Below are 11989 nucleotides of genomic sequence, written 5' to 3'. Positions count from 1 at the left end.
TTATCCAATTCCTCCACTGTAGACTATTTAAATTCCTCACCCGCGACTTTAGACACAACAACCGAAATACTAATACCCTAGTTTTTCCTTTAAAATTGTTGTATAAATACAAATCAATCTATTTGTGAGTGGCTCATTAGGATTGTAAGAGTCATAATCACTTAGTTAACTAATTGTTGTAAAATAAACGTAAGTAAACGAACTACAATTAAATTTTTTTGTCTTTCTTTTTTGACAACTTTTATTTTGTGTATATTATTATTTCATTCATTTAAATCTATTAATTAAAAGACATTTAACACCTTTTCTCTCTGATTTCTCTTTTTTATTTCTCTCTTTCATCTAGCTAATTTACCAAAAATAGAGGGGACTTTAGCTAATACTACAATAGATGATCATCAAGTACCTACAAGAAAATTGTCATATAGTGACATACATCCTATAGTGACATTATACATGTCACTAAAAATCACTTTTACCCACACAATAATTACAATATATGTTGGTATATTATTAAAAAGTGTGGGTATAGGTTATAGTGACACACAAAATATGTTGTTAAATCTCATTCAAAATCAACACAAAAATTGTGTGTAACTATATGTCAAATAGACATATACCTACATATATTATACCTATAGTGACACTTTTTATATGTTACTATATGTAACATTTTGTAGTAGTGAGTGAATAATTTCCATGTTCGACATTTGCTAGTTTTTGACTTTTCATTTTCTGGTTTCTAATCCATTTAAGAAAGTCATAAAATTAATACTCCTCCGATCTATTTATTAAAAAAAAAACTACTTTAACACATAAAAAGATTAATTGAACTTATTTAATTTTTACAATTTTATATAAAACATACATTATAATTTCAAATTATTTTTAATCATGCTTATTATTAATAGGACTCCCATTTATTATCTTGAGAATATTTTTTGGAATAAGAATATTAAATAGTTAAATTTGTTAAAATTTGTTTATATTTCAATTAAAAAAATTAAATATTTTTTTATTATATATAGGTTTAAAGACACTACTGCTAGTAGAGTGACTCAAGATGCACCACTTTGATCTCATGGGAACATATTTAGTTAGTGTTTGTTTAGATAAGTACTTATAGAAGAAAAATTAGGAGAAAAAATGAAATAAACTTATCTTTAAGCTATATTGGTTTACATAAGATAATTTGTAGAAGTTCTCTCGTATTAGTTTTTAAGATTTTAAATTTATCTATAAACTAATTTTAGTTTAAAAAAATATTTAATTTTTCTTCATTTTTTTTATAGAAGAGCTTTTAAAGAAATTTATTCGACTAGATCCTTAGTAAAGATAAAGTATGAGAAATATAATAATTGTTATATCTTATCATGAATAATCAAAATTAAACAAATCAATTCATGAGATTTTAAAACAGTGGATCAGGTGACTTGTTAAATGATGTAATTAATGTTAAATTTTAATTATTTATGTATAAGAGGAATGACTATATATAATATTTTCTTTCTAAAAAAAATTTAGTTGGTTATTTTTGTAAAATTATATGAAAGAGTGATATATTTATTGTACTCTTTATGTTTTTAACTGTAAGTAAAGTAAAACTGATTTCACACATTAGTTTAGTTGTTTATATTAAATTTTACTAATTTCAATATTGTTGTTAAATTGTTCTAAATATAAATTTCAAATAAAGTAGTGTAACTAAAATGTCATCCGTGAGAGATATTTTAGAGCATCAAATGATGTAAAAAGTAGTTGAAATTTGTTTATATTTAAAAGCAAAAAAATATTCTTTTTGTTTATAATAGATAATAAATAGTTTTTTTAGTAATCATGATATTGATATGAAGTATCCACCACCAGAAACAGTAATTAATTTCTATCGGGGACCATGAGTTCATATAAGATGCATATTCCCCTTCCAAGATAGTTTATTCCATATTCAATGTCAGAATTTAAACCATGAACAACTTGGTTAAGGGGCACAAGTTGCAACCACTTATGTCAACCAATGTTAGTTAAAACCATAAAATGAAATCATTGTGTGATGGAGGAAGTATCTCACTAACATTTCTCTTATGCATGTATAATCAAATGATTCAAATTTACTCCTCCCATTCTTATAAACCCTTCGTTTCATAATGATTGCAATTTTAGTATTTGAAAAATATTCTAAAATGAATTATTTTCTTACTTTTCAATGTAATGCTAATTATTTTTTTTCTTAATTTGTTCTTTCATAACTTATTCAATTACTATAATTAAAAATATTGCATTTAATAAAAGATTGAATTATTTTATTAAAATTATATAAAAATAATAATACACTTATTGTTATTCTTAATTTGCGTTGAAACTTTAAATTGTAGTTAGTTATTGTGAAATGAAAAGAGTATAAAATACGCTTCTTTTGTTTTTTATCATATGTAAAAAAAATTAAAATATAAACAAATTTTAACTATTTTATTTCATTTATGATCCTCTTTCTAAAATATTTCACCTTTAATGAATGAACTCTTTATTTGACATTTATAACAAAAAATAATTTAGAAAAAAATATTACGAAATCGATAAAATTTAGTATAAATAACTAATTTCTTCATATATATATATATATATACTCCCTTGACCTCTCTAAGAATTATTTCATATGTTCCATTTTGTTTCATGTTTAAGGCTTTGAGTGAAGACTTAAAATATATATTTAATATATTTGAATTTATTAAAAAAATATAACTTTTCAAATATACTTTTAAACCTTTTGAATTTTCATCAATTAAACAAGTATTAAGAAATAGTTGGTATGTCTTCCTTTCAATTAAATAAGTATCAAAATATTATATACTATATAGGATATAATTTACAATTAATAGGCAACAAATCAATTAATATGTCTTCCTTCTTGGTATTTATGGAACATGAACAAATACACATTTGGTGGTTGGTGATAATTGTCAAATATGCATTCTTATTTTATTTAATTAAGACAATTATTTATATATATTATACTTTTAAAATCTTGTTTTTTGTCAGAAAATATTTAATCAAGAGATAATTTTAATTTTAGTTTAATTTTGTAAAAATAAGGTATTTTTGGTGTTTTCCTTTATTGAAGTAGAACACAAGAGAAAATAATTGGGAAAGTTACAAGTTTTAAAGAGAAAAAATTACTCCAAGCTTCACATGATCGTCACTCCAAGCTATCAAAATTCACTCAAAGCTACTATAAATTCACTCTGAGCAAATCGATCAAGTCAAAGAGTAACACTGGAAGACCACATCAAATTGCTTATAGTGAGTAACAGAGGTACTCTAAGCGACCAAAATTCGCTCAAAACTTTCACAAATTCGTTATGAGTGAGTAAAGATAGAGGACACTCCTAGACATATTCACTTGGTCATTTAGAGCAAGTAACATGGGTGCTCTAAGCAACTGGACTTAACCCAAAAAGCCCATCAAAACTTTTTCTTTTATAAGTCCCTTTAGGAGTTCATATTATAACACATTTTCTTTAGTACAATTTTAAGAGACACTAGAGAAGTTTATGTGAGATCAATTCAGGAATCACTAGTACAAAAATGACTTTTAAAATCTGGGTTTTAAAATCGGTCATAAGGTAGCCGATTTTAAAAGTGACGCGGTGGCAATTTTGTAAATAATGGCATTACTTTTAAAATCGGCTACGTTATGACCGATTTTAAAAGTTTCTGACGCTACTTTTAAAATCGACTCTTGAACAGCCGATTTTAAAAGTGAGACTTTTAAAATCCGCTCTTCAAGAACCGATTTTAAAAGTCTACTTTTAAAATCGGCTATCAAATAGCCGATTTTAAAAGTATCACTTTTAAAATCGGTTATTGAACAACTGATTTTAAAAGTAGCATCAGAGACTTAATCTATACTATCTCCGCTCCCATTCTCCACATAGCTCCATTATCTACTTTTTGCTTCAATAGTTCATATATTCTTCTCTTTACTCTCTCGGGCTCTCATCTGAAGTGTGCAGCTTGTCATTTTCTTGGAAGAATACAACATCAAGGTAACATTCTCTTCTCATGTCTCTTATTTCGTTGTTGTTGGGCGAATTTGAGTCTGGAACGGCCCCAGAACGGCCCGTGCTGCAAGCAGAACGCCCTGTACTGCTTGCAGCACGGGCCGTACTTCAAGCAGAACAACCTGTACTGCTTACAGCACGGGCCATACTGTAATCAGAACGGCCTGTACGTACTGCTTGAAGAACGGGCTGTACTGCAAGCAGAACGGGCCGCACTGCAAGCAGTACAGACCGTTCTGATTGTAGAACGGGCCGTACTACAAGCAGTACAAGCCGTTCTGCTTGTAGCACGGGCCGTACTACAAGCAGAACGGGTCGTTCTGGTGCCGTTCCAGACTAAAATTATAGGCATTTTTCCAATTCCGGAACAGGTTGTTCCAGTTTAGGAACGACCTGTTCCAAAGTGGAAAAAAAAATTTTAACATCGGTCATTGTTGACTGATTTTAAAAGTGGGAATTTTAACATCGATTAACATCGGTCACTGTTGACCGATTTTAAAAGTCTCACTTTTAACATCGGTCGCTGACCGATGTTAAAAGTCCCACTTTTTAAAATCGGCTCTTTTAAAATCGGTCAAAGAACCGATTTTGAAAGTAAAAAATGACCAATTTTAAAAGTATTTTTTTCACTAGTGAATCATGGAGGGCTCAAAGATCAATCTGGAGTTGTAATCCTTAGTCTTGAATGACTAAGTTCGTTATTGTTGGGGATTGAGGCAGCTAGTAGAACTATGTAAGTTCTTCTTATTTTTCATTCAACAAACGTATTATTTAGTTAATTATTTTTCTTCTATTCTTAATACTTGTTTTGGATTGATCACCCAATGCATGATTTATTAGAATTAATTGAGGTTGGGAAATCCTTTTAAAACTATGATATAGAAAAAATACTAATGACATTTATTACCAAGGAATTGGAATAAACCTCATCAATCAACTTTTAATCCTTAAATTAAATGTAGGATTGTTTAACAAAAATTACTAAAGAACTGAGATTTTTCTTAAACAACCTAAAATTTGTCACCCAAAGAGTTAGGATTAAGTACATGTGTGGACTATTGAATTAACTATTTAATTATGAATTGAATGAAAAATTTATATATAGAATTTTACCTAGGGAAAGTATTAGTGAATTAATATCTAACTACTTTTATTATATATCAATTTTCATCCAAAATATTGTTTTCTTTAAATTTTTGCAATTATTTATTTCTTTACATAATTCAATTTAATTAATTTTAATTTACTTATTTAGTATCAAAATTATATTAAATAACTATAAACGCAAGTCTTTATGGATTAATAATTTAAACTTTTTATCTTTTTTACTACTACGTCAATTAATATATTCATCAAATATGTAATAGTTGACATAAAATTTAATTTGAATTTGATTCTGTAGTCTTGAATTTTAGATCATTCTAAGCTATCAAAGTATTTTCAATCAAATAAGTTTTACCTTCTTTCAAAATGTCCTGGAACCTGGATATCAAAACCTTTTCTATAGATGCATAAATATTTACCACTCTACAATAGATATTAAAAAATAAAATTAAAACAAATGAATAAGATGTTAAATAAAACCTTCTAATAAAGTAGTATATATTATCTCAAGACTGCCATCTTCTTTCGGATTTTTGTATTCAGGTAACTTCCACAAATGGATCACACGAAATCTTGATAGGCCACTGAATTATGCCCGAAATAATGTTTGCTATCAATGTAACTTTGGATGTCATTTCACCTTAAAATAAGTACTAATAAAATTTTTATGTGGTTAGTATTCATTGCTTAAACAAAAAGAACTCCCAAAATACACGCTTATATAAAATGGTGTTTACATGAATTCTAAGTTTTAACTACATATAATTGATGCTACATTTAAAATTCAAATTCAAAAGAGCACGATTTAATTAAGGCTAAAAACCTATTTTGGTTTTTTATAATCTTTTTTTGTTTCAATTTAGTCCCACATTAACTTTTGGTCTCAATTTGGTCCCAAATTAATTAATTGATTTTAATTTAGTCCCAAATTAATTAATTAGTTTCAATGTGGGATTTCTGTCCAAATTATTTAAACGGAGTTAACTTTTGGCCACGTGGATGCCACGTAAATGCATACGTGGCATTCACGTGGATGAGAATTTTTTTGAAAACACCTGGACCCGGAACGGCCCATTCTGAAACCGGAACGGGCCGTTCTGGTTGCAAAATTAAAACACCACCAGTGAATCAGAACGGGCCGTTCTGAAACCAGAACGGCACGTTCTGTTTTCAGAACGGCCCGTTTTGTTTTCAGAACGGCCTGTTCTGGATTCAGAACGGCCTGTTCTGGATTCAGAACGGCCCGTTCCAAAACTGTGAATAAAATATTCTTTACTTAATTGTGTTTTTGATATTATAATTATGCAATTTTGATCTCTAAAGTTTTAATTGAGTAATTTCAGTCCTTAAAAGATTATAGTTGTGTAATTTTAGTCTCACAATTTTTAATTGAACAATTTTAATCTCTCAAATATCATAATTGTGCAATTTTAGTCTTTCTCATTAAAAATTTAATAATTTTAAAATTTTAATATATATATATATATATAATGTTTTAAAACTATATAATTGTTTATTTATTTAAATTAACGTATATTATTTTTTTTAATGTATCAAATGATATATATTTATTATTACTAAATAAATAAAATTTATATATTATTAGTATTTTAATATTACTGATAAATTAATATCAATAATATTTTTACTATATTTATAAATAAACTAATAATTTGATAAATATAACTTAATATATATTAATTTACTTTTACAAAAATATAAATATATAAGATCAGATATATATTTCTAATTAATATACTTATATTTTTGTAAAAGTATATTAATATATAACAAGTTATATTTATCAAATTATTAGTTTATCTATAAATATATTAATAATATTATTGATATAATATCAAAAATTATAATATACGTTAATTTGAATAGATAAATAATTATTTAATTTTAAAACATTATATATATATATATATATATATATTAAAATTATTAATTTTTAATGGGAGAAACAAAAATCATACTATTATGATATTCGAGGGACTAAAATTGTTCAATTAAAAATTGAAGGACCAAAATCGCGCAATTGTAATTCTTTAAGGACTAAAATTATGCAATTAAAATCTTGGAGATCACAAAACTGCACAATTGTAATACTTGAGAGATAAAAAATGCAATTAAACCAATATTCTTGATTAATTTTATTAAAAAATATAATAATTTTGAAAAAAAAAATTTATGGTAAAAATTTTAAAATTACTTATTTTTATAAAATATAATTGTCTTATAAATAGAGTAATAATTTTTTTTTCTCTTTCTGTTTGAAAAAATATTTAAATATCACTTTATAATTTTTCGCAACTTATTTAAGATTAAAAGAATAAAATGATAAAAATTAATAAGATAAACATAATAAAATAAAATATAAAAAAATATTAATATATTTATTTTATTAGATATAATAACATAATTAAAATATAATTAATAATATATATTTTATAAAATTATTAATATTTTATATATAAATAAAATAAAATAAAACCGGAACGGCCCGTTCTGAAACCGGAACGGGCAGTTCTGGTTGCATTTTCGGTGTGTTAATTTTGCACCCGGAACGGACCGTTCCGGATGCAAAATTAACACACCAAAAGTGCACCCAGAACGGCCCGTTCCGGTTTCAGAACGGGCCGTTCTGGGTCCAGGTGTTTTCAAAAAAATTCTCATCCACGTATGCATCTACGTGACGTCCACTTGGCCAAAAGTTAACACCGTTAAAGCAATTTGGACAGAAAGTCTCACATTGAAACCAATTAATTAATTTGGGACTAAATTGAAACTAATTAATTAGTTTGGGATCAAATTGAGACAAAAAATTAATGAAGGACTAAATTAAAACAAAAAAAAAATTATAAGGGACCAAAATAGATTTTTAGCCTTTAATTAATTAAATATATTTCCAATTATATGTAGTGGTCTGCTATACTACATTTAAAATTTAAACTTGAAAGAGCATGTTGTAATTAATTAATTAACTATATTCCCTATATGTAGTTGTATGTGATGTGACATTTCAAAATTCTCAATTAAGTATATGCTGTATTTTGTATTTTTGCTAAAATATATTGAGAAAGCCTCATTTTGTTTGAATTGGGAACTCAAAACATGTTTATTATATCTTATACAATTCTTAATTTATAATTTGGAAACCCATAAGTTTTTTTTACATAAAATATATATTTCATGACATTTTATAGAGGCAACCTAATTATATTCTGTAAAAAAAAAGTATAAGTCATGTTGAATATGAAGCACGTCGATATATAATAATTATATAAAATAGAGAAAGCGGATATAAAACTATCATATTGTGAAACATATTCACTATGAAAAACAATTCTTCATATTTTTTAGCATTTGTTATTCTTCTTTGTGATTATATCCAGACCATTAATTCATCTACAAAATGATATTAAAAAAATTAACACAAAACATTGTAAGAAAGGGGAAGGGTAGAAGGAAGTTATTGTGAGATATAACTATTAAAAAGAAAAAAAATTATGAGAGTTGAAGGGGTATTGGATGAGAGTGGGTGGTTATGAGATGAGAGATTATAAAATACACAATATGAGAAGAGTATCCAATTATACCTTATAAATTAAAATTAATTAAATAGTGAAACAATGTTAGGAGAGATTATAATATCTTTATATATGGTTAATAAGTGGGATGTGAATAGACATTCAAATAGTGGATATGCAGTAATGTACATAAAGAAGTGAATAGACATTCAAAGTTATTTTTTTGAAAAAAATTGATACAATGAGAAATCTATACATAAGGAATATGGGCATAGGAAAGTAAATAGACATTCAAAAACACTCCTAAAGGATTTGTGCAACTATTATATTTTATAACATGACAAAGAACTACTTCACTTTTTTATATATAAAGATATTATAAAACATCAATCAAATTGAAATAAATAAAAAAATTATAAAAAAATACATAAAATAGGAGATAGGGAGTAAAGTAAAAATACAGATGAGACGTAACTTCAAAGGATATATATTTCTTTCTTTTTAGTGCAATGATAATTAAGCCTTATTATTTTATACATATCACTATTTTTTATTTATTTATTTTTACTTTTTTATCATATTATATTATATTTAAGACTTAGGATTAGGCTAATAGTTAAACAGAAGTTGGAGTAATTAGAAACATGAAGACTTAGATTTAATCTTCATTACGACTGTCTTTGTAATTTTTCGTATTTTTACCAAAAAAAAATTATACTTATTATATCTATTTTTTTTAAGTGTCAAATTTCTAATTCAGTCTTCACTCTTCAGTAATCATTTTTGTTTTTACATACTTAAATAATTATTTTTTCTCATAAGCGGCAAAGGGAACGTCAGATATTTTAGCTCCATTTCATTTTACTCGGTGGTCTTTTTAAAGAATACTTGCCAGCTTAAAATTATGACACAAAAATGTAATTAATTCTTTCCATTCAAGGTATCATAATATTGTATCTTATTAGTTAATATCTGTCATTTATTATTTCCATTTCGATGTATAAAAAATTGACTGATAAAATAATGAATACTCTCCTATAGAAGAGAATAATATGCATCAAGCAAGGAATCCAGGTTTTGGTTATGAAGAATGCTACGTAACTAAAAAGAGAGAGTAGAAAGTAGATTGTAGAATCCGAATGTGATAATATCGTCAGCAGTGACGACAAAAGTGAAAAGCGAAAAGGGCAACGTAGATTGTACGCTCTCTTCTTAAGCACCATGTTGGCATGTTCCATTTCATTTCCCAGAAAGAAAACATGTCCACCGCAGAAACTCACGTGCTGGCCTACCCCTTCCCTTCTTCGGGTCACGTGATCCCCCTCTTGGATCTCACCAAAGCCCTTCTCTCCCGCGGCGTCCAAGTCACGCTTCTCATCACCCCCAACAACCAACCCTTACTCCCAACCAACTTCCCTCCCAACCTCCACACCCTTATCCTCCCCGAACCTCTCTTCCCCAACCCAAACCAAAACAGGCTCGTCGCCATCGTCACTTTCATGCGACAACACCACTACCCCATTATACTAGACTGGGCCCAGGCCCAGGCCACTCCCCCTTCCGCCATCCTCTCCGACTTCTTCCTCGGCTGGACCCACCTCCTCGCACGTGACCTCCACGTGCCCCGTCTCGTCTTCTCCCCCTCGGGAGCCTTCGCGCTCGCCGTCGTATACTCCCTCTGGCGCGACCTTCCGCGAAACGACACCCCGCAAGGCCCAAACGCCGTCGTTTCATTCCCCAACCTTCCCAATTCCCCGGTTTTCCACTGGCACCAGTTAACCCTGCAGTTCACCAAACCCGAGAGAGGTGGCCCCGAATGGGAGTTTCACAGAGAGAACATACTTCTCAACATCGACTCGCACGGCGTCGTTTTCAACTCCTTCAATGACTTGGAACGGGTTTACCTCGACCACATGAAGAAGGAACTCCGCCACGAAAGAGTCTGGGCCGTGGGCCCGGTTCTGCCGCTTTCCCCATTACCCGAGGAACGAGGCGGGTCCAGCACCGTTTCGCGACACGACATCATGGGGTTTCTCGACTCGCGAGAAGACGGTTCGGTTGTTTACGTTTGCTTCGGGAGCCGCACTTTTCTGACGAGTCATCAAATGGAGGTGCTGACACGCGCGCTGGAGCTGAGTGGGGCGAGTTTCGTCTTATCGGTGGGGGTTGCGAAGGCGAAGGAGCACGGTAAGGTGCCGTGTGGGTTTGTGGATCGGGTGGGGGTGCGGGGGAGGGGGTTTCTGATAGAGGGGTGGGCCCCGCAGTTGGAGATACTGGGTCATCGTTCGGTGGGGGCGTTTTTGACTCACTGTGGGTGGAACTCGGTGTTGGAGGGGCTGGTCTCGGGGGTGGTGATGCTGACGTGGCCGATGGGTGCGGATCAGTATACGAATGCGAAGCTTCTGGTGGAGGAGCTGGGTGTGGCGGTTGGGGCGGCGGAGGGGGAGGAGAAGGTGCCGGAGGCGGAGGAGTTAGCGAAGAGGATCGAGAGGGCGTTGGGGAGGTCGACGAAGGAGAGGGTGAGAGCGGAAGAGTTGAGAAACGCTGCGTTGCGTGCGGTTGGAGAGGGTGGGAGCTCGCAGAAGGAGTTGGATGCGATGGTGAAGGTTCTCGGTGAAGTTAAACATGAGGGAGATGCCACTTGAAGAAAACTAGTTTTTGTTGTTGTCATTGGTTTTTTTTTGGAGTCTTTTGATCGTGTTTGCGGAGTCTGTTTCTTTAACCTTGTTATTGGTAAATCAGTTTTTTTTTTTTTTTAAGACTAACTTCTTCCGTCAGAAGATTTAGTGATTATTTTTAGTCAAGTTTGTTTTCTGAAGCACGGGTTTATATAAATATAAGACTCGAGTGATTACTTACGTAAGTATTGTTTGTGGCCCGGTATGAAAAGGGGGTTGTTGTATTAATATTCATGTTTATCCGTTTTCACACTTTTGGAAGAAATTAAGGAGAAAACAATTAGTTATTGGATTGCGGCGATGTCTCTGATAGTGAAGTTGGACAAGTGGTTCATGGGTGGTACATCTAAAATCACTATTAGGGATGACAAATATACTCGTACCCGTAGGTAATACTTGAACCCGTCCCGACTTTGACGGGAAATATTCGGTTTGACCGGGTACGGGTACAGGTAAAACCCGATATATTAAATCGGGTACGGGTACGGGTACGGGTACGGGTATGTACTTACTCGTCCCGTACCCGTCCGTGTTTTCATTTTTAATTTAATATTCACTTTTAATTTAATTATATTAAAAAAAATTAATATTTTTTATGTGTGATTATTTATTATAA

At 30.5% G+C, this 11989-nt stretch overlaps 1 protein-coding gene across 1 annotated transcript; it reads left to right on the top strand.

Moving 5' to 3' along the window:
- Positions 1 to 9736: 9736 nt before the first annotated feature.
- LOC109819030 (flavonol 3-O-glucosyltransferase UGT89B1) lies at positions 9737 to 11558 on the top strand. The gene has a single exon (XM_020384606.3). It carries the CDS (start codon positions 9925 to 9927, stop codon positions 11338 to 11340), a length of 1416 nt encoding a protein of 471 aa, XP_020240195.3. The 5' UTR covers positions 9737 to 9924; the 3' UTR covers positions 11341 to 11558.
- The last annotated feature ends 431 nt before the right edge of the window (positions 11559 to 11989 follow it).

This window comes from Cajanus cajan, chromosome 8 (assembly GCF_000230855.2).
Source record: "Cajanus cajan strain Asha chromosome 8, NIPB_CcT2T_4, whole genome shotgun sequence".
Classification (NCBI taxonomy): Eukaryota; Viridiplantae; Streptophyta; class Magnoliopsida; order Fabales; family Fabaceae; genus Cajanus; species Cajanus cajan.
Note: the sequence above shows the minus strand (reverse complement) of the source record. Positions and strands in the feature narration are given on the sequence as shown.